A 25,286-nucleotide genomic window follows, 5' to 3' on the forward strand; every position below is an offset into this window, starting at 1 on the left:
CTTTGTTGATTTTGAAGGTATGTGATTGATTTTGTTAGATTGTATCATGTTTAATCAAAATGATATGATATCGGAGATTTTCAACTTTTGTTTTTTACAACATATCCTCGTCTCATTCGTTTTCGTTGTCATTTAGAATGCATTGTGACGTCTCAATTCCCATTGAAAAACGGCATGCATAGTCACGAATTCATATGACATTCGAAAACATATGATCTGTGACAGAGACCGTGATATATAATACAATTATATATGTCGCTGATACAGCCGTTAAATAAATGAGATTTTATTCTTAATGCATACATGTAGCATTATTGTGTGACTGATTTTGAACTATGTACTGATTTGATTTTATTCCTACAAATGAATGGCTCAGTTTTTTATTTTTATTTTTTCAAATTTTGTTTTCACTAGTTTTACTCATAACTGATCAGAAATGTTTTAAATGCTTATTGCCGTGAAAATGTCTCTCAAATATTGTAACTGTTATCTAATTTAAATATATGAGTATTAATTTGATCCTTTTATGTTAACAATCACCATTTCTTTATACTTTTCAAAAGTAAATACCAAAATTCACTCTTATAAAAGAACCGACAAACTATCAAATTCACCGTAATGCGTTTATTGTCGACGCTGGCTAAATAGCTATTGTCTATAAAAATAGTTTTGTTTTAACTTTGCCGGCTTCCAATCAATTGCGATATTTTAATCAGAGCCGGTAAACTGGTATTGCATATATTTTTATATTTTGCCGGTGCCGGAAAATAGCGGCATGCATGCACTCAGGCCGCCTAAAATTTATATTTAACTGTTGTGTCCCAGTGCCTAGCTTGATTTCAAATTCCAACTAAACTCGGAGGCAGAAGAGATGCGAGATGAGATGTGATATGATTGCCAATTGTTGTCACTAAATGACGAACATATGTTAATTCACCGACTGGCTCGTAATGCTGCAAGCTTACTTGAGAAGCAACAACACCCATTTCAAAGTCTTTGGTTTGACCCGGCCTAGAACGAGGCCCCTCATGCGGGGGGGGGGGGGGGGGGTCCTAGTAATCACATAATCACCATTTTTTTGCCAATATAATCACATAATCATTAAATATTTGCTTATCTTTAGTAATCAAATAATCATAAACTAAAAATACAGTCCTAGGTAATCAAATAATCATGAAATATTTGGCTTAATAATCAAATAATCATTAAAAAAAACGGCCAAGTAATCACATAATCAAAAACCCCATGAGGGCCCTCTAGAACCAATGATCTCCCGCACTAGAGGTGAACATACAACCACGAGACCAACCGATTATCGTGTGTGTGTGTCTGTTTCTTCTGAACAATTCAAGGGTTTGGCTTGGTTTTAATTTGTTGCATGCATAATGACATGTCTGGCGATTGAGCTTCTGTACAAATTTAACATGCTTACAAGTGGTATTTTTCCAAAAATACTTTATTATATTCTAGACACCGGTATTTTTGGCATGTAATACCCCTTGTAAGCATGATGCCTTTGTATGATTGTTTAATTCCACCGAATGCTCTTTGTATATCCATCTTAATTAACCAGTCAGAAGTATAATTATAATTAGGTATCATATGGAGTTTCTGCTTGACTGTATAATTTTTGAATGTGTAAGTGGTTCAGCTATATATATAGTTGTTGTTGTAAATACTGTCCAATAATCCTGTTTGTAAAATAAACTGTAAATAGCATAGTAGCAAACTTGAATTGTATGATAGGATGGATTCCTTTAATCAAAGGAAATAACCAATGACCAAGCTGGGCCACATTTCTTACTTCATCAGGCCAAACAGTTAGCCGTATGACAAACTCAAATGCATGACACGAAATTCTAGCACAATCTGATTTCCTGAGATGACTAACAATACCAATAGTATGCTTTTAAAATTATTATAAATTAACAAAAATAACCTTCAATATACTTGTCTATATGCTAGAACAACAATAAATATTTAAAGTTAAAATTCTTTGTTATTTGTACTTCCTATCATAATTTCCTTGGCTGTCAGAGGGTTGCTGCTCACAAGGAAGCTATATAAAACCAAGAGTTCTAAATGGTTAATTTTACGGACGCCATCACGAGTTGGTTGGCCGTTACACAGATGATCGGATATAATCCTTACGTATATATATATATATATATATATATATATATATATATAGTAACTATACACTCCCTTTCCCTTTTCACGAAGGTATCCCACAGAATTAGACTATTAACCGGGTTTGTTATAACATGAGCAACACAACTGGTGCCAGATGTGTGCATGATCTGCATCAGTGCTAAAACTTCCAAAGCATCTGAGATCACCACCAGTACTATTATAGTACTATTATTTAGATATAGGAAGATATGGTTGAGTGCCAATGAGACAACTCTCTAAGTAACAATTTATAAAAATAAATCATTATAGGTCGAGGTACGGCCTTCAACACGGAGCTATGGCTCACACCGAACAGCAAACTATAAAGGGCTGAAATATTAATAATGTAAAACCATTTAAACGAGAAAAATAACGGTCTAATCTATAAAAAAAATTATAAAAATCTATAAAAAAAATATTTGTCTGTTTGTCTTTTTCTTTCTTAGCCATGGCGTTTTCAGATTATTTTTGATATAAATATTACACCGAATTCGCTGGATACATTTGGTCATAAAAATAATTAACAGGGCGTTTAGGTATGTTAAAATGAGACCACAAACAAGCAATGCAAAAAGAAAAGAAACATTTTCACTGAGAAAAGCATACGATCTTGCGCAATGTATAAAATGGATAAGTGTCGAAATCATGTTGGACCATAACTTTGAGTGTCTATAACGGTACAACAATACATTTCAGAAGTTTACAGCCAATTTCATTGAATGTGTAGCTACAGGGAATATATTTGGTTAGCTTGCTTGCCAGCTGAACCGTGAAGTCATTATTAGGTAAGGTATACAACCCTCTTTTTGAAGTAACCTAGTCCTACATACACGATAGATTGGTTATCTGTCTCTATCGGACTAGTCTACTCTTAAAGGATGGTAGTTTACTGTGACCTAAAGATATTACTTTTAGCTATACACTCAATGAAATGGGCTGTAAAATGTTATTACAGATATAGACAATAATCAAATATATTTCCACAGTATTGTGTCTTGTATTGATAGCCACTTGTTGAAGGCCGTACGGTGACCTATAGTTGATAAATTCTGTGTCATTTTGGTCTCTTTTGGAGAGTTGTCTCATTGGCAATTATACCATATTTTCTTTTCTTCTTTTTTTTTTTTTTTTATATTAAAGTACAAAGGATCAATACGTGTACATGGTTGAATTAATCTATAATATATAAGTTCATGAGCTCTAAAACCAAACACGGGATTTTATATTTTTCTGCAATTAAAGCAAAAATTCACACAAGGACAGAATTTGTGTAACAGCATTTTATGTATGGTGACGAAAGCGCTGACTTGATATGCAGTGCATGATACCAAAGATATTATTGTATTATATGTATCTGATGATACATAGATGACTTTCATTTAAAATTCATCTTTTAAATTGTACAATTTTTGTATACCTCGCAGCAACAGCACGACCAACTAACTATACATGATGCCAACAAATTGAAAGAGCTGTTAACACTTGCATCATGCACTAATGTGTACCATCCGGGGACAGTTCCGGTCGGGTTCGTGATGTTTTAGATCTCTACGAAGTGTTCTTGTGAGTGCTATGTGCTATAAAATTTAATCAGAAAATATAATTTAGACCTAAAGTTTTTTGTTCGAATGATCCGTACGGTTTTTAAATATTATTTTCTGACTTTATGGATAACAAAATAAAATAAATTTCTTAATTATTGGCATACCGTAGTAAATGTGAATACATCAAGTTAAACAATGGCTAAGTCGGTTTTGGACAATGACAAAAGTCATAGACGACCCTCGAAGACATAAAATTCTGGTAATTATAATGTATTACTTTTTACAATTATAACTGTAAAAATGTTACAAGGATGTGTATTTACCATACAAATCATTGGTCTCTGCAAAAATTAGAGGAGCCGTTTTTGTTCGAGCTATCGGGTCGATCCGGCCCCACGTCGATCCGGCCCAAGTCGATCCGTCCCACGTCGATCCGGCCCATATATTTGTAAAGTCGATCCGACCCCAATAAAAAATATTTTTTCTTCCGTGGGATAGTATACACGATTCTTACGGGACCACTGGCTGGGGCAACTGATCAAACATATTCTACCTATAGTATTCAAGAAATACGACAGAGCAACTGACTATCATATTTAAAACAAATATAAACAAGTGACACAATACGTTATTATTAACACATAACACTTACAACCACAGATGAAGAAAAAACAAAAACAAAAAAGGAAAGCATAACAACCATACTGTATTTTTCTTTTATTACAAATTAGATGCAAAAGTATAAGTCAAAAACCAAAGTCTCGAAAACGAAAATTCTCAATCCCTTATAGAAGTTAAAAACAATAATTAATTTTATTAATTTTATTTATATTTAGATTTATTAAATTAAGTTTAAACTAGTATAGGTTAATAAGGCGCACCACCTATAAACAAAGATAGTCTATGATGTTACCTGAAAAAAAAATACAATTAATTATTATTTAAATGCAACCAACCAGAAGATCAAACTATAACATGTATAAAAAACTTGTTGATTACGTAACTTTAATTAATCAGGATTTGATTGATTTAAGTGATTACGAGTGGCATTACCTTAGTTCACAATCATCAGATAATTGTTGAATAAACAAACCAATTATATATTAAAATATATCTATAGTTCTTTAACTGGTACTCCAATACTTCACTAACTTCCTGATGTCATCCACCATCGGACACTTTTTGCAAATTCTATTTATACTGTTAAAAATTGTCACAAATTCCCCCAAAATCAATATAGTTTATTCATATTTTATTATGGGGCCGGATCGACGTTGGCCGGATTGACTTGGGGCCGGATCGGTTTGGGGCCGGAACGACCGGATACCTTTTCGATTGATGATTTTACAATAAATGTTCAACGGCATTATTAAATCTTACTGTATTTTTTTTCTTCCAATAACCTCAATTAAGATCTTTTACTTATTTTGTATTCTTGGAACTGAACATTTTACGATGATTATAAATATAACCAGAGATTCTAGTCCTGAGTGATTTTTTTTATAAATTTCAGAATAAAATCTGTCTTTTATCAAAACCAGTTATTCATGAAAACGGCCATGTTACTTGTGTGGGGAGTGAAGTTGTACACATAAACACTATATTTTGCTGTTATAGCTCTACTAAAATTTAAATACACAGACAGACATTATAAATTTAAGCTTTGCTAAAACACCACTGCACATGGCCGAAAACATTGGTGCCGACGTTGATTTGCAACTTAGAATACCCACCAACTGTCAAGTCTGACAGGAAAGTCCAGCTCAACAAGATGTATAGATTTTGTAATTTTTAATAGTAATACATATCTGAAAATTTTAAGGTAATTAACATATTTCAGGACAATATTCTCAATAAGTATTTATTTCTATATCCACTTAGCTTAGACGTTAACTTAAGCATGCTAAGTTGACATGTTATGCCTCCAAGTACAATCGGCTCTAGCCTCTACTATGAAAACCTGTTTTATTTTTAGGGCAATGTAGACTTGTGCAAACCACCCCACCCTTTCAGGCCATGCAGAACAGTATCTGTGGAACTGTAGCTCTAAGGTCCTTATTCTTTTTGATAAGTTGCAGGTGTCAAAAATACCTGAGTGTTCGGGAATCAGGGGTATCAGGTCCGTTCGCGCCCAATACAGTTTCGCACCCTACATGTTCGCATCTCGCAGGTTCACTCCCAGGTCCGTTCGCACCCAATTTTAAATAAAATTCCTGTTGAATAGTTAGAAAATCAAGATTGTTTTTTTAGTTGATTTGATGTAAAAACTGCATGTATTTAGCATGTTTAGCTGGGTATGAGTAAAAACATTGAAGATTTTAAATGAAAAACACAAAAGATTTTAACAGCTTGGCCCTTTTGATCTGAAACAATGAAACAAAAAATCATAGCAATGCACTAGAACCAAAACTTGATTAAAATTTATTCAACACAAAAAAAAAAATATGTTGTCATAGTCTCACTTTATTTTGAAACAATGAAATAAAAGTGAGCAATACACTTAACCAAAACAAGATTAAGATTTATTAAACACACAAAAAAAACCACATTGTCTCAATCTAATTTAGGACAATGATAACAAATACAGTAACACTTACAGTAATACACTTGCCAAAGCTTGATTTATACAAAGTTATCAAACACAAAACCAATAAAAATGGGGCGTGAACGTGTAGGGTTCAAAACTGAAAGGGGGCGAACGTGATAGTGTGCGAACAGACTCGGATTCAGAATTGGGTCAAGGAATCTAGATACCAAGTAAAATCTGCATCATCACAATTTGGCATGAGTGAAAGATATTTAACACATGTAAAAGACAGTTGAACTTGAAATCTAGACTTATCATGCTTATCGACACCTTGTAATGCCTACTAATGGTACTTTTTGTACTTTTATATTCCACTGGGCGGGCATGTTAATCTTTCAGACCTTATTGTTAACAGTGGCCTGGTAATGATGTGGGTTTTCTTTGATTTAATTCATGTGTTCCATCAGGAAGTCATACATCTTTATTTTTGTCAATATTTGGATGAATGAAATCTAGTATGTTAGTATGATCAGGATTACATTATGAGTTAGTAATCAATTGCTTTTTTTTATGCCCCACCTACGATAGTAGAGGGGCATTATGTTTTCTGGTCTGTGCCTCTGTTCGTTCGTTCGTCCGTTTGTTCGTTCGTCCGTCCATTCGTTCGTTCGTCCGACTTCAGGTTAAAGTTTTTGGTCAAGGTAGTTTTTGATGAAGTTGAAGTCCAATCCACTTGAAACTTAGTACACATGTTCCCCATGATATGATCTTTCTAATTTTAATGCCAAATTATAGTTTTGACCCCAATTTCATGGTTAACTGATCATAGATAATGAAAGTGCGAAGTTCAGGTTGAAGTTTTTGGTCAAGGTAGTTTTTGATGAAGTTAAAGTCACAACTACTTGAAACTTAGTACACATGTTCCCTATGATATGATCTTTCTAATTTTAATTCCAAATTAAAGTTTTGACCCAAATTTCACGGTCCACTGAACATGGAAAATTATAGTGCGAGTGGGGCATCCGTGTACTATGGACACATTCTTGTTTAATCATAACTTGGAGATGAAGATGTTTATGGCAAATTCTTTTATCAAATATCATCATACATGCAACATTTTGTATTTTAATGTATATATACTAATCATAATATTTGTGCATCATGAAATAATGATAAAAATACATGACTTCGCACATTTATTCTATTAACTTCATCTAACAGTTCAATTTAATAAAAATAGTAATAAGACACAAACAATATACGAAATTTAAATTAATCTTATAATTAATTGCTTAGAAGAAGCATACTTGAGAAAAACACATTTTAAAATTATTGTCAAATGTTCAAGTATACATCATTTGTACATTGCTGGTACACTAATAATTGCAACACATGCTAATTCATTTCTTACCTTTATTTCCTAACCCTGAATATATATGAAACGATTGTTTAATTTGACTAATCCCTACCTATTGCCTTTACATTTATGTAATAGGTGCCCTAATTTAAAACTTAAAAGTGTAGTTTCCACACAGATCTTTCTAAGAGTGCCCTTTTAAAAGCTGCAGGTAACATTACTTTTGCCTCTGCCTATTCAGTTGAATTCAATCATTAAAGTTTGATGCATAGTGCCTATACATGTACTGTCCAACAAGCATGCTCACTGATAAATGTATCATGTGGATGTTGACATAATTATTTTTTTTCTCTTAATTTTATAACATGTAGAATGGGCCTGATAATGCATAGTACATGTACATTTTTTGGCATTTATCTGATTTTTTTATAAATCATGATCGCTGCATTGCAATTTGGGCAATTATATACACAAATGATATAAACAGGTACATTCAAAATGTTTAAAATACTGCAAAAATTTGCAACAGGTTACATTGTACATGTAGGTTTTGCAAATAAGAAAAGCTTGTATTTCATTAAATTTTGACAATATGCAGCATTTCCTAAAATTCTAATTTATGACACTTGTTCGACAATCGGAATAATAATTGCACACAAACATTTCTGAATTTACAATATTTGAATGCTATTTGCATGTTATTTTGTTCAGCATATACATGTATATCATAAATATGTTTAGATTCTGATATTACAACATGTAGTAGTGAAAGGATACAGAATTCTGTTCATTATACCCCCGCTTTAAAAAAGGGGGGGTATACTGTTTTACCTCTGTCTGTCCGTCCGTCCGTCAGTCCGTCTGTCCGTCCGTCAGTCAGTCCGTCCCATGAAACTTTCGTCACATTTTTCTCAGGAACTACAATACATGGATTTCTGAAATTTGGTTTCAGGGTTTAACTAAGTCAGCTATACCGTGTGATGCGTTTTCAGATTCATCACTCAACAACTTCCTGTTTACCGAACACTATTAATATTATCCACTTGCGGGTTTCGCAGTTTCACTTGTTTTATTTGTCATAATCCAACCTAAATATCTCTGTCCATGCCAATGGAAAGCATCAATTAATTATGATCATTGATGATTTATGATCAGTATATAATCAGTATTTATAAGGGAAACACGACACAGTACCAACTAAAACATGATTGATTTTTGGCCATGGTGAGTCCAACAGTGATACTCAGATAAGAAGAAACTTTATTGTTGTATAACTAAATAATTTATTATTTTAGACTTCAAAACATAGTAGATCAAGAAAATGTCATTTAATTGAAATTTCTCTGAAACATTTGATATAATATGATGCTATATGTACATGCATGTAGTCACGGTTTATACAATATTATAAAATCTGAATTTATGCCTCTTTAGACTCGTAGTATTAATGAAAATGACGAGTCAAGACGGTTTTTCTTGAGTATGAGTATAGGACAGTCTCATGGACTCGGCGCCTTAGTCAGACCTCTGCATGCAGGTTAATCTGATTTTAGAATCTAAATTTTAGAAGTGATGTTTGAGCCATCAAGTTTGACATATTTGTGAATGGGTAGATATCTGTTTTCTAAACATGCTAAAAGGATCTTGTTTTTGATTTCTTTCAAATCTTATTTCTTGGTTGGTTTGGATACAAAAATTTTCAAGGATTGTCGTGATTTTTGTCGACCCTGCAACTTTTGTTGCAGAAAGCTCGACATAGGATAGTGATCCGGCGGCGGCGTTAGCTTACTTCTTAAAAGGTTTATATTTAAGAAGGTGAAAGACCTGGATGCTTCATACTTTGTATATAGATGCCTTATGTTACGAAGTTTCCGTCAGTCACATGTCCAATGTCCTTGACCTCATTTTCATGGTTCAGTGACCACTTGAAAAAAAAGTTCAGAATTTTTGTAATGTTGAATTCTCTCTTATTATAAGTAATAGGATAACTATATTTGGTATGTGCGTACCTTGCAAGGTCCTCATGCCCGTCAGACAGTTTTCACTTGACCTCGACCTTATTTCATGGATCAGTAGACAAGGTTAAGTTTTGGTGGTCAAGTCCATATCTCAGATACTATAAGCAATAGGGCTAGTATATTTGGTGTATGGAAGGACTGGAAGGTGTACATGTCCAACTGGCAGGTGTCATCTGACCTTGACCTCATTTTCATGGTTCAGTGGTTATAGTTAAGTTTTTGTGTTTTGGTCTGTTTTTCTCATACTTTATGCAATAGGTCTACTATATTTGTTGTATGGAATGATTGTAAGTGTACATGTCTAGCGGGCAGATGTCATCTGACCTTGACCACATTTTCATGGTTCAGTGCTGAAAGTTAAGTTTTTAAGTTTTGGTCTTTTTATCTAATATTATATGCCAAAGGTCAACTATATTTGGTGCATGGGAATATATTATGATTTATATGTCAGTCCCGCAGGTTTTATTTGACCATGACCTCAATTGCACGGTTCATTGCACAGTGTTAAGTTTTTGTGTTTTGGTCTATTTTTCTTAAATTATAAGTAGTAGGTCAACTATATTTGTTGTATGGAAGCTTTGTTAGCTGTACATGTCTGCCTGGCATGGTTCATCTGACCTTGACCTCATTTTCATGGTTCATTGGTCTTTGTTAAGCTATCTTGGTTAATGTTAAGTTTATGTGACAGTTGTAATAAAGCTTTATACTTAGGACTATCAACATAATATCAATGATTAGTAAAGAAGGCGAGACATTTCAGTGTGTGCACTCTTGTTTATTATCTTTTCTTAGATGTTGGACATGTTAGAGAGTTAAATAAAAACATCCATATTTATTACAAATTATTGTGAACTTAAGGGTCAATGTTTTAATTTTTTGATTTGAATTGAAATATTTAAGTGTAGGACTGAAGAAAAGTAAGAAAGATAATATTTTTTATAAATTTGTGAAATATTTAGATAAAATTCATATCTTAAAGCATGTTAGCACTGTTTATAGATACATTTTATGTTATTATAGAATGATTATGTTGTTAAATGGTTTGTTCTGTTTGAATGTACATGTACAATGTATCAATGCATGGTTTTAAGTGATTTTGTTAATTTTCAGATTTTAATTGCATGTAGCATGGAGTCGTCAAAAGGTTCACCAGAAGCTGTTACAGAAGACAGGGGGTAAATAACTTTATGTATTTTATTTAACATCAGCACTACGACAGCAGTCTTCATGCTGAACCACAGGCCCAGCAGCCCAGGCTTTTAAAATTTCTCTAGGGCCTGTAAAAATCATCTCTACATGCCAACATAAGTTAATTATAAAATTTTAAAAAATAAGTTTCGAGCCTGTAGATTTCAGAATGTTCAGTGTGAAGACTTACAGCATGAAGAAAAATACTAAAGAATAATGAACAAATTGATAATCATATGATTGTTTTAATCAACTATCACAAAATCTGATATAATAAAGTGGTTGCAGCAACAGGTTTTGAATAAATCCTTACATTCGTTTGGAACAATCATTATGAGAATGGCTCATCTTTCCGGGGATTAATGAGAGGGCTAGGTTTATTACCCATACCTTTTTAGTTTGTTACAGCATGTCTATAAAAGCATGCAAAGCAAACATTTGATCAACTTGCTTGCTATGATTGTTTGGATGTTTGTAAACAACAGGTAGGTAGTCTGTTTCAGTCTGTTTACTATATACTGGAGTAACTGGACTTTGATTGGACAATATTACCATTGATCAGTGTTTGGTTAAGTTTTGAGGTTGAGTATTCTACTAACTATCAAGCAAAGTACATTTTGTACATGTACATTTTTTGTAAGTCAACAATATTTATACATGTCGATAATCGATTGTTTTTATGAGGACTACATTCTGCATGTGTGACAAATATGTTTTATGTGTATGTCATGTACCTAAATTTGATGCTCAAGTTTTCCAGGTTGCACGTCTATTCCTCAATAACTTTACAGGAAGGTTAATGATATTTGCTATACAAAATATTACATGGATACATGTATGTTGCGAGGAGTATTCATTGATTCTCTTGGTACTGATAATTTTAGCAGTAAATTGATAACATGTTTATGACTACCTTCTCCAATGTTAAAACTGATTCTTTTCTTTCTTTTACAAATTTTAGAGACAAAATTCGCCGTTTTAGAATCTAATGCATTATGGGTAATTTAAAAAAAAGCGTAAACAAAACGTTGTGTGATTGGTTAAGAATGCTCTAAACAATGGAAATCCATCCAATGACGTAACATTATTTTCATTTTGGTGTAATAACAATGAGATTACCCATAGTCCTTTATATTATGAAAAGGCGGATTGGTCAGAAATACCTTTGTCATTAAGAGAACCGCTTTGTAAATGGTGAAATTGATGAGTCCTTGTGATTCACATTTACATCTTTTTTAAAAATCATTAACCTTTTTAAACTTTATAAAAATTTTGGAAACTTTAACAATACTTATAAATTGACTTACTTAAGCTTGCCACTGTGGTTAAACTATGGAAATACTTTTCAAAAAATCATGAGATAGCATAATGATACTGAGCAACACTAATACATTTTCTTTGTTTTATTGTTAAGTTGGTTTAGTTTTTTGGCTGTCAATGATCAATGTTACACTTTTACCATGACAGCGCTCAGGCAAGACATAGGGTTCTGTGGTATCCTTTATGCAAATTCATGCCTTATGCCCCACCTTCTATAGGAGAGGGGCATTATATTTTCTGGTCTGTGGTTCTGTTTGTTTGTTCGTCCGTCCATCCATCCATCCATCCTTCTGGCCCGCTTCAGGTTAAAGTTTTGGCTGAAGTAGTTTTTAATGAAGTTGTAGTCCGATCAAATTGAAACTTAGTGTGCATGTTCCCTATGATATGATCTTTTTGATTTAAATGCCAAATTAGAATTTTGACCGCAATTTCATGGTCCACTGAACATAGAAATAATAGTGCCCACTTCAGGGTAAATTAGATTTTTTACCCTTATATAGACAATAATAGTGCATTGGCTTAAAAAAAATCAACGATATAAAACAGGGAAATGCGAGGCTATGCAGAGCTTTTCCCCTATTTCGGGCCGAATTCTTATATCGTTGATATGTCAAGTCAATGCACTATTATTGTCTTTATACTGCAATCTAAAAGAGTACATTTTCAATTGTTGTTAAGTGTGTATATGTTATTATTTGATTTAACTATTGGGAAACTTCCCCCTTTTATAAAAGGCCTCATATCATGCAGGCGGAGAAATGTACAGCACAATGAAATGTACATCTACCTGTTGAAACCTGCAATTTATGATGAACAAGTTTATTTGAGAATGAACTAAAATATCAACAATAAGCATAAAACATAATGATATATAGCTTGCAAACCAAAAATATTAACATGAAGTCAATGCAAGTGAAATATGTTTTTTTTCTTCTAAAAAATGCAAAGGTAACAAGTTTGATTCGTTGTATACATTGGAAACAAGAACAGGTTGAATAGGTCCTATGAATAATTAATTATAATTTCGGCAATTTCTATTTAAATATTCATGAGAAAAAGTGATATCAGGTCAGTGACTGTATATGACATAGAAATATACAGTCAACACATTTTGACTGCTCAAATAGAACGAGTGTAGAATAAAACAGGATCTACTGAACATAGAAAATTATAGTGCGAGTGGGGCATCCGCAGAGGCGGATTTATATAGTTTTTAAGGGGGCCCACTCCCTCCTTTTCTGCGAAAAATTTGGTTGCTTATATAGGGAATCACTGAAGCATGATTGGATCGCGCTCCCTCTTAGGCAGTCAGTGGGCCCCCAAGCTATTCTTTTGAAAGCATTACAAATAGCTTGCCCTTTGTTTTTATTTGGTAATATCAGAGATACTTTTCAACTTGACTCTTTTTGATTTCTTATCATTGCTAATGTAAATTGAGTTATTTCCCATTAATTTGAATCTGTTATAATTAGTTACAAAATCCATGTCAAATCTTACAACATATTTTGGAAAAATCTTTTTTATGTATATTTCAATGTTTATTTCTGTCTTGTCCATAGCAACAGTTCCTCGTAGGATGAATGTTGTGTTTGTCCATGACAACAATTCATGTTAATAAATTACATGTATGTTGACAAATGCCCTTTGGTCGAAGTCATTATGGGATGTTTTGATGATGGGGTGTTATACGGTTTTATGCCTATAAAGGAAGTAGACACAATGGTTATAATGATTGACCCTCTGACCTTGAATACATAAGATATACATACAAAAGATTTATAGAATAAATTATTCAATGGATGACATCATTGATGTTTGGAATCAATATGATTCTTGTAGAAAATCAATACTCTTCTGTATATTCTTGTTTGGCTCCATATTGGTAGAGTCTATTTATAAAGTGGGGAGTCTGGTACTTAATTTCAAGCTTATTGATAAATTTTAACCATTTATGGAGATAATTTAATGATTAGTTGTCTTTTAAATTGACAAGTAATACATTATTTCATGTATTAAAGTTAACCTTAGTGTTATATTTGTCTTTTGACTGGGACTTGTTGATTCTAACAACGCATGAATCCCCTGATTTCTAAAATCAATACAACATTCCAAAATTTCCTAGAATATCTTCTTAATATGGATGCTGCTAGTGTAAAAAAGTAGTAGGTCCTAAAATTACAAATGTCTACGGAAATTATCATGGCGACCGAGACTATGAAGGCATATAGAATGTAAGTGTTCCATTTTTTCATCATTTTTGACTTTTTACAAAGATTTAATCAGTTCTGTGTTTCATAATCATATGTATATATTTTGTCTCATTATGAAGATCATCTTCGAGAATACAAGGGTACATTTGATTCGTACACCAGAGCAGAAAGTCGATACAATACATAATAATGAAGACTATTCAGTAAGGTACAACAAATGTAGATTAAAAATCTGCAACAGATGAAAATAAAACACGGATCAATAAATAAAACTTGTGGCGTCATCTTTTTATGGATGCCGAGGTTGACTCATATTGTTGCTGTTAAAATCTCAGGTAAAAATTATCTACCAACACTTTTTGTTAAATATTTACTTGATTGAGGTTTTTAATTGAGTGGCTTTTTCGGTTTTTTTTTCTTCACCTGGGGTGTTAATGATAAGATGGTTAAAGGATAGATTTCAGGTTATTTACAAGGTATAAATGATGAAGAATTCTTGACGGGATTAAGAAACAGCTGTCTCCATATTGTTGTCACGGTCATGGTTTGTTGATTTTCACATGAACAGTAAAGGTGTTTAAATGGAATATATGTGGAAGAAAGTTATAAATAGTCTTTCTGAAATTGACTGAATACTTGTGTAACAAGGCCAGAATAGTAAGATACTTTCAGAGAATATGCTTTTTTTATACTTTTTTTGCAAACCATTTTCTGTGCAATAATAAATTACTGAGAGCATTGACCAATAGGTCTGAAAACTAGCAAATATTTTAAAATGATTGCTTGTTATATATTCTAAGCGTATAATAACGGTACCGTATATTAAAGATCTTAATCTATCAGATGCTTAATTTTGTACGATTAAAGTATAAATTCTCTGTTCTCATTTGAAAAGTCGTGGTAAATGTTAGGGTAAATGTATACTCAATAAATAATTTCATTTGTTTTAGGTTAATCAGTTATAACCCGAATCTTGACTTTTTTCACTGAAGTTGCTTTTGTGTGTATGTCAGCTGGTCCTAGTTTGCACGGATAAAAATGTCTGTTACCAAATGATAGACTGGGAATCAGTCTGAAAATTATGCAACACCTGTCACCATTGAGGACTTTTATAAATAAAAGTTGCACAAAAAACTACTTTGAAAATTTGAGAATGTGTCTATGCTTTTGGTTGTCAAATACCATAATTCTTATAACCATGATATTAAACATAATACATCTTTTTTGGTAAATTTGCGGTCAAATTTGCATTTACAATTATATATATTTGCAAAAGTTTCATGAGGGCATTGGATTTATCAAACTACATCTTAATATTCTTTTGAGTATAATTACACTTAAGGTTTTTTTCGTGAGTTGGGAGGGGATGGTAATTTAGTTTTTGTGGGTTTGAAGACATTTTATAAAGGTCAAAGGACCAATTTTACTGTTAATATTTTTGTGTACAAATTATCATTGGGGAAACTACATATACATGAATTTATGTTAACCCCATAAAAGATAAGTGTCTCTCAAACTCAAGCACATAATGTGGATTCATCTATTTTTTGGGGTATGCATTTCATTTATTGAAGTTAATTTGGTTTTGATAAGGACTTTATTTTTCATTTTTCCATGTTCTGTTAAAAAATAATTATTTGTTGAAAACTGAATCATTTTGTTACCCATCAAATCCATAAAATTAAGGACCTCTCAATGATAATAATCCACACCTATGTGCTTTCGGTTTTCTTCTATCCTCCATTTTTAGCAAGTTTTATCCATTTGAGGTAAATTTATGTTGTAATGTATATGTAACATATTATAATGTAAATTTGACAGAGTTGTGTAAAAATTCAAGTTCCAATTTATACCTTTAAGGCTTACAACAGCATACCTGCCAACTTTCACGATTTAGGCGTGTACTACACGATTTTGACCCTTAGTCACGATTGCACGATCGTGTTCCTGAAAAACCCTCTAAAACACGATTTGGTGAAAATCTACACGAAAAATATTGTTGTTCCCGATTTTGAACTGTGTCTAATGGAGGAAAATCGTGTTCAGCCAATCAAATTGTGTGTTTCTCATGATCAAATTAATCAGCCAATCAAAAACGTTTTCTCTCAAGATTGTTTTAACATGCTAGATATTGAACTTGTGTTGTATTCCACTGTTTGTTGATGTAAAAACGTGAACATGGCAAATGATTTTTCAACTGCAAGGAGGTTCTTACACAGAATAAGAATAAAAGCATGGCTGATTGACAAACTTCAATGATGCAGTACTACCATGAATATAATAAATAGTAGTTTATTCACTAATGTATTGACATTACATATACACTTGCTGTAACATAATTTCATTTATGTATTCAATCATTTAAAGTATAATGTACTATTCATTATTTTTCACATGGACCCCCACACCCACATCAACTTGAGGAATCCTTTAAATGAGGGACTACCCTTAGTCAAGGGGTCACTCTTGTAAAAAATAAAATAGAAAAATGTAGATTTATTAACTTTAAAATGGGAAATTCTGACATTATATTTGGAACAGCTTTTCTAAATGAAGAGTCCTATTATTTTGAATAATAAAGAAGATATAAGTCCAAGAACATATCAAAATTCTTGGACATGTGTTGACCATATAATACCAGATAGGTCATAAGATGTATAGTTCTTTGGGAAAAGTTTCTTTAAATAATATGCATATGAATGTGTGCTCCATTGTACTTTAAAAGTGGTTTTTAATGTCCTAACATTGAGGGGGGATCCCTATGTGTTGTTCCCAACCTGATAAAGGTCCTTCTTTGTGTATAATTTTAAATTGGAAAAGTCAACAACTATTTAGTATCCTTACACATGAAAATAATTCCTGGTCTTACAGCTACATGTTCATGTTTTCTGCTGATATAATAACTAGAATCATGCAAATAAACTTTAAAAAAAGGGATGTAAGCTCATCTTACAAATCATGCAAATATGACACTTTTTCTAGACTACAAAACAGCACGCGCAAAATAGTCGTTGCAAAGAATTTTAAACTTTGAAATTGTTGTTGCGCGCTAAAACCCCCATGGGCATTTTCAAAAGTTGGCAGGTATGCAACAGATTGAAGGCAATTGCTCAAAAGAAATTCACAAACATCATTTCCAAAAATTACAAAGTTATATAATTATTAACAAAGGATTGATGAAAAAATACAATTATCAAATCAAACTTAGGAAAATGACAATATTCATTGATTGGACCATTAAACTTGTTTTATAGTTTGCATGTAATTAAGCTGGGACATTTCTCTAATCAATACCTGAGTCAGGTGTGGAATGTTTGTCTACATTCCTCTACAAACAGTTCATTGATTGGTAGGTATAATCTATGATGGAGAAACACTTGATGGTAGAAATTGGAAAATTGGACTATTATGACAATAGTCGAAATATACTGTTAAATGTTGATTTGTATTACAGTATATTGTATTTTTGCACTGTGTTCTTGAAGTTTGATTAACGTGTTGATAAAACATTTGTATATGGTAGAATGATGCTGTATTTAAATAGAAGACACATTAATTGAGGCCATGGTTTAATAAAAGAAGAAACTTTAATGATTTTTGCTGATGAAATTCAAGAAAAAAATTTTGATTAATGTTAAATATAATGTCTATAGTTTATAACATAACAAGAATTTATAAATATTATACTGTAAGTGTATTCATAGTAGTTGATATCATCATCATCAGTTATGATAAAATATAAAAGATAATAGTTGGGTTACTGGGCAAAATCTTTTTATGCATAACCTTTGAAAAGGACAGAAGGGCTACTCAGTAATGAACAAAATGGAAAACTTGAGAAGTATTTATATGTTAATAATCCTTAAAAGATAATAGATATAAATTTTCTATAAGTTTGATAAATTCCTTATTTCTTAGATTCAGTATTTTATGAAAATTGTTGTCTTGCATACATTGTACATGTTCGCTTTATTCTTTCTAATCCATATTAAACATGTTAAAGCAATTTAAATATACTGTAGATTAATTAATTTTCGTCGAGTACCAATTTTCATGGATTTCATGGGTACAGGTCAACCACAAACTTAAATGTTCCATGAATGACATATTTGCTAAAGGCTTATATATCTGTAAACTGCATCAAAACCATGTAATAAAATATCCACGAACATGCAAGTTTTCCATAATCAACCAAAATTGGTACCCTCAAAAATAAATGAATCCACAGTATCAATGAAAGTTTTTCCATCTAGCTAAAGATAACATGAAACTTTGTTATTCATGTTATTTACAGGTGGTTTCTTCATAGGTTAAAAATAAAATAAGAAATATTACAAAATATTGTATTGCATTTTTATTGTTGCAAAGTGAAAATTTTGAAAGTTTACAATTAAAAAAATGAATAATTGAAATTATGTACTTGTAAGATATGAAGAAACTTGTAAGCCAGGTTTGATAATTTAAACTTTTATATATATCACAAGAACTAAAATGTTCTATGAGTATCACTATCTTAAACTAGATCTTTGATTATAAGGGTGTTACATTTGAACTTATATACAATGTAGATAACAAGTTGTAAACATTAATCAAGGGTAGTACTTAGTAATTCATGGAAGAAAGAGGATGACTTATAAATCAGCAGTGAGGGTTGTACAAACTTTTTGTAGGGTTGTAGGAAATATGAGAATAAAGTGACCACAACATCAGAGAACATGGTAATATTTGCCATCTTGTTTTTTGTGAAAGAATGTTTACAGTGTCAAAAAGTTGTTGTGGAAATTTGTTTCTGGTTGTTTTAAAAATCGTATGTTATCATGTCATGTTTTCTGCTTTCAGTAAGAAGATTGAAGAAATCGCCAAAATGACGACTGTAACACAAGAAGATATAACTTCTAATACAAAGACAATTATACAAGGTTTAGAAACTCTTAAAAATGAGCACCATCAGATTCTTAATGGATTACTTACCTCCATGAAATCTATAAAACGGGAAAATGGCGACACCAACCTTACCGAAGAAAAAACCAACCGGCTGAAAAAGTCTCTAGAAACAATAGAACTAGGACTTAGTGAGGCACAGGTGAGTGTCTGTGTGACATATTTAGGTTTGATTTACATATTGAAATGTGTGATTAATTGATTGGTGTTTAACACCACTTTCAACACTATTTTGATATTTTGTGGCAGTCAGTTTTTATTGGTGGAGGAAGGTGGAGTGCCTGGACAGATGATTTAAAAAAAAAAAAAGAGATATTGGGTGTACCTCTTTGAGACAGCAACCCAACAACATGAAAATAAAAATTTAAATGACATGGTGGAAACATTCTATACAGCTGGAGAAAATAGTCCTATACTAAATTTACATCCTAGAATTTTATCAGTTTTCAAAAAATAAATGCAGTAAAGAAATTTAATGCAGGGTTTTAGCTAGGATTTTGAGGGCTTTAGTCACTTTTGCGCGATAAAAATCAGCCTTATTTTTTTTATAAAGCAAGGGATCTAGGATGTTTATCAAACTAGCTATACATATATGTCCAAGTCCTTTAAGGACTAGTCTAGGATCTTTGAAGACTTTAGGATTGCTTATGTAGGCAGTTATTGGCAATATTGAATGAATTGACTGATGTGATGCTAAGATATGAAGATAAGAATAGGGATCTGGTAATAAGATCAAAACTTCACTTCAGTTATTTTCAGGGCACACCCCTTAATTATCAACAAAAGTTGGGTGCCTCTATTTTTTAACCACTGTACAAATGAACTTGTAACAACTTTTTCACTTCACAATCATTTATATCCTTGAAAATACGTTTTAATATCTATTTGGAATCAATTTCTTTAATATTGGATAGAAGAATCTGCATCTATACTTAATGTGACGATTCTTATGACTGTAGACTAGATCACGTTTACTTTCGATTTTTAAACAAAATGAAATGAAAACGGGAGGTGACAATTGGATAATAATTTCAGAACAAAACCGGATTCATTTTCGAACTTTAACGCATGCGCAATGCATAGAACAGGAAGCACCTGTTTGCAAGTGAAAATATTTACGTTTTTAATAAAGTTCATTCTTTTTAATCGAAGTTGTCGAAAGTTTTTAATGAATATTTATATAAAGTATGACGACAATACGTTGAACTGACGAAACTACGACAAGCAAACTGCAAATTATGATCGTAAGGGAAATATTGAAAATAAAATAAAGTTGAAATGTCCGGGAAGTTTATCAATTTTGTTCAAATGACGAAAATACAACTGAACTGTGAGAAATGATTAAAATGAAAAGCTGACTGACTGATTTAACTTAAATAGATTATTATGATGATCATTTATGAGGTTTTATAATGATAATTAAGGGATTAGTGACCCATCTGATTGGCGATAGGCGGATTACTTGTCATCACAACTTTTAACACCTTTTTGACGAAATTGATATGAAATATTTTCGTCATTTCTAAAACCTTTTCGTAAAATACGAAAGTGACGAGCGCTAGCTAAATCACTGATTTAATGTACAGTACAAGTTGTATAGATGAACCATCTCCATTTTACATTTAATTCTGGGATACTGTGTAGCCCTGATGATTAAGAACTTTTTTTTTACCTCTATCCTTGTACATACCATCGTTTCCTCAACAGCTTATGAGTTTTTGCCCTTTACTGACCTCTTTATGGTGACCCTCAGCTGATAGATACTGTTGTCATGGTAGTGATAACTATAGGTAAAAAGGTTGTGAAAGTAGAAAAACACTTGATAAGGTTATTCAACTTATTGGTAAAAAAGAAAAATATGATAGGTTGAAACATAACAATTATTGGTTTTTGAAACAAAAGAAGAATACAATCAAAATAATTGGATATAGTATTGATCAGTTATCAACGACTGCCTGTCATCTCTCGAGTTAATCAATGAGATTTTACCTTATACTTTCTTTTATGGCTTTAATCGTACATTAGGAAATTAGAGCCATAAATTGAAGTATATGAAAATGTAGATTTTGTATTGTGAAATGTAATCAGTCAGATTGTGTTGTACAAAGATCCTTTGATATTGAACAAGAAATTTTACTTTGTTGCTAACATGCAGAATGATACCTGATAAGAAATCTGTAGTCTTTACTATTAATCAACAAGCAAACTTATTTCCTGCCCTGAAAGTGAAAACAAATAAGGAATATATATGAGCTGCGTCTGATAGGAAGCGACCTTATGCAATGAATGTAAATACATCTGTTAAAAATATTGTTGAAAAGACCTCAATGGACAGTATGTAACTTTTTGAAAATTGAGTAGAATTACGAACACTACAAAACAGACCAATATTTCATTTAGTATTTAAATGTTCCCCAATCAATCATAGTCTTGTACATGTATACATCCGCTTGCATAAGGTCCATTTCCACCCGACATTGGTCTCTCCATTATTCAAAACCAAAAATGGCTATAATCTTTAATACACAAATGCAATTTTTCATAATTTGAGTCTTAAAAACACTGGACAAAAATAAAGATACATGTATGAAAATAATGTTGACCTTTTCCACATTATTCCTTACATATAAGTAATTTAAATTTATGTCATTTCCGGGAATTAAAAAGATATTTTCAAAAAAACGACAGGTTCTGTATGAAACCCCTGACTTTTTTGCTAAGAGTCTTGAATCATTCAATCAAGACTCAATTAACTGATTAATCTATATCAGTTTGTTTTTATTAGCAAATTTTTTTTCTTGTACAGCACCGCTTGTCTGTTTTTGTGATATATTTTAAAAATTTTATAAATTCCTTGTAAATTGGTGTATGTTCAAACCCTAGTTTGACCAAACTTGGCTAAATAATCAGAAATGATGGCGGCCACAAAACGACAGAAGCAGTCATTGTTCATTTATCATGAAGACATAATTGTAATACTCTGTTAATTATGAAGCTGTTCATCCTATTCTAAAATATCTGGAATAAATGCTTGTTTTGTTTTCAGGTGATGATGGCATTAGCCAACCATTTACAGCATGTAGAGGCAGAAAAACAAAAGTTACGGGCACAAGTGAGAAGACTTTGTCAAGAAAACGCTTGGTTAAGAGACGAATTAGCGAATACACAACAAAAATTACAATTCAGTGAACAAAAAGTAGCAACATTAGAAGAAGAGAAAAAACATTTAGAATTCATGAATGAAATTAAAAAATATGATGGTAATGATCCACAAACACAGGTAAATGGTTTATTTATTTATGGCTTTAAATATATATTGGGTATCACTAGGGCAGATTAGAAATATAATGTGTTTTCAAAACAACATGACAAGCCCCACCCAATTAGGTCATTATTAGGATTTATGAACAAAATCAATACATTTATTTACAAGATTCAATGATTAAATCTAAAAAAAATCTTTAACTAGTTTGGTATTTTAACTGATAAAAAAATTGGTTCACATTGATTTGTGCCAGTTCTGAGGGCTTTTACTTTCAGACATACCCTATAAATGTATTTGAAAGAGGGGTAAATATTCAATTGTACTTTTATCCTTTTACCACACATGTATTAGGAAATTTCATTGAAAACCGGCAACTACCAGATTTTACTATGAATGGTGTCTGACACTTCCCCTCTTTGTAAGAATAATTCTGATAATTATCATGAACTGGCATGCTTCATGTGTATACATATCCAACTATCATGGAAATGTTAATTTTCATATACATTGTACACTTGATTTATTTAACCTAATTGAAAATCGGCAAAACAACAATAGAAAGGTCAGTCTATTTATAGTATAGCTTGTTTAGGGACTGTTGATTTGGTAACAGCAGACGACAATTTTATTAATTGTAAGCATCATGTAAAAGCAGCTACATGTATCAGAAATTCTTAATGGAATTGTTTTGTTTATGAGACTGGTTGAATAATTTATGAATTTGTACATAGACAACACAATTAGGAAAATTATATAAATATAGTGAGGAAATAGATAGAGAAAACAGCCAAAGATAATGTTTTGAAAGTATATATCCAAACATTTAATACTGTGGATTCATTTATTTTCATGGATACCAATTTTCGTACATTGAGGAATGATAATTTTTTGAGTGTATATTTTATCTTGGTTTTCCAAAGTCTACATGCAAGACTATAGAAATTTTGAACTTTTCAATTTTGTGGTTAACCTAGCTATACCCACAAAAATTCGAGCATGTATCCCATAAGTAATAATGAATCCACAGTATTAGGCTTTTTGGTCAGGTAATAAAGTTGCTATTTATTTTAAACAGGACGTAGAGACTTTAATCAAACAAATGAAACAAACGCAGCAGGTATTGTCTCCCTTCCCTGAATCTCTCATCCTTTCAAAACCATTAATGAAAAATATTTAACACATGGCTTACATTGCCAAGATAGGATAGAAAGTATTGACTTAAGGAATATTTATGCCATTCAAAATTTTGATTTATTGAAATTGAAAGAAAATGAAACTTCATGCTTTGATATATTTTGAGAAAAAAATACGGGAAATTTGATTCATATTTTATTTTTGAATGGCTTCATTCTAGAGGAGTAGTGGACATTTATGATGGTGAACAAGATATTAACAACAGGCAAATTTAAAATGCTATTAACATATGAAGTTTGAGGTTTTTTGTGCATGTCAAAAAAAAATAAGATTTATTCTAATCAAGAGAAGAATTCAAAATTTTTTATTGATTTTAAGACTTGTAATATTAAATTGTTATTTTGGGTAAAAAGGCTTATTGTATTGTTAAAGTTTTGTTAAACTTGCAATCTCTTGTTACTAATATTAATAATAATTGAATATAATGATAATATTAGGTACACATATAAATATAGGTTAATTCTTACTGTTCACTATTCGCTTTCCTATCAGCCTTTAATGATAATATGCTGTCATGCTCATAAACTACAATCAATTGTAAAATGCTGTATTTTTTCAGAATTTTTTTTTGAATGAAAATGAAAGTAATGGTATTATGCCACCTATATGTTGTTCAAAGTTAAATATGCATATTATCATAAAAGGGTCTAGTACCTATGATCTTTGATAAATATATTATTTCACTCTCACACTCTTTTCCTCAATGCATAAATCCAACAAATAACATGAATAAGCCCTCATTGAAAATATTGCACATGTCTGAAAGAGAACACTTCCCTTTAACATGTTTAAAGGTAGGTACTGCAAAACTGTCATTTCAACCAAAAGTGAACATAATTGATTGACATTTAAACCTGAAAATCATTGTTGATACACACAAGATAAAATCATTTTTGTTAACAAATCAGTTTTATTACTTTACTTTATGAACAGTCTTCCAGCCAATTTCGAAATGTTGACTGTTTTCAATTGTCATCCAATATAAGAGTTATTTACAGACAATGACAGATGATCTATGGAATTTCTTTGTTGTTTACATATATTTGTTTATATTGCAGTCTGGTACTGAAGAAAAAGAGCAGGACCAGTCTACCCAGTCTTTAGATTTAGGTTTCCCTGATGATGATGAAGATGGTCCACAACCAGAAGGTTTGTTATTCAGCCAAAAAGATAAAAAAAAAAAAAAAAAAAAAAAACAGTCTGGAAATTAGGGCAGGCAGGACCAACAGTTTAGTTTAAACATATTTTATTGTTCAAAATGACTAAAGAATCAGAAACAAGTTTTACAACTTAGTAACGTCTTCTCCAACAGGACATGTCCTGTGAAAGGAGTAGGTCCGGTAAGGGCCGATTTTGGCCCCAAATTTCAGTTTCATCTAACGAGATATTAAGGACACTTTTTAAACACTTAAGTGTCTATTTTAATTGATTCCATTAGATTATGCTAAAGATTTTAACTGATTCAGTCATTAAAAATGCTCTGATTGAAGCTTAAATATGAAAAATCTATCAATTATGCCAAAAAACGTCACTTTTCAGATGGTTTTCGT

The 25,286-nt window shown here is 31.7% G+C and overlaps 1 protein-coding gene across 9 annotated transcripts in view; it reads left to right on the forward strand.

Annotated features, from left to right (window-relative positions):
• The first annotated feature begins 5,239 nt into the window (after positions 1-5,239).
• The window catches only part of LOC139515940 (kinesin light chain-like), a 47,640-nt gene continuing 27,593 nt past the window's right edge, over positions 5,240-25,286 (forward strand). For 3 of the 9 annotated variants that reach the window (XM_071305714.1, XM_071305712.1, XM_071305713.1), the window contains exons 1-5: positions 5,244-5,538; positions 10,729-10,793; positions 19,176-19,419; positions 22,324-22,557; positions 24,795-24,885. In XM_071305714.1, coding sequence (XP_071161815.1) covers positions 10,747-10,793; positions 19,176-19,419; positions 22,324-22,557; positions 24,795-24,885 — 616 coding nt within the window. In that variant the 5' untranslated portion in view covers positions 5,244-5,538; positions 10,729-10,746. Of the gene's footprint in view, positions 5,539-10,728; positions 10,794-14,247; positions 14,358-14,571; positions 14,672-14,854; positions 14,994-19,175; positions 19,420-22,323; positions 22,558-23,617; positions 23,660-24,794; positions 24,886-25,286 lie in introns of those variants that run through there. The other 6 variants (XM_071305711.1, XM_071305716.1, XM_071305720.1 and 3 more) reach the window with 6 other exon arrangements.

Source organism: Mytilus edulis, chromosome 3 (genome assembly GCF_963676685.1).
Source record: "Mytilus edulis chromosome 3, xbMytEdul2.2, whole genome shotgun sequence".
NCBI lineage: Eukaryota > Metazoa > Mollusca > Bivalvia > Mytilida > Mytilidae > Mytilus > Mytilus edulis.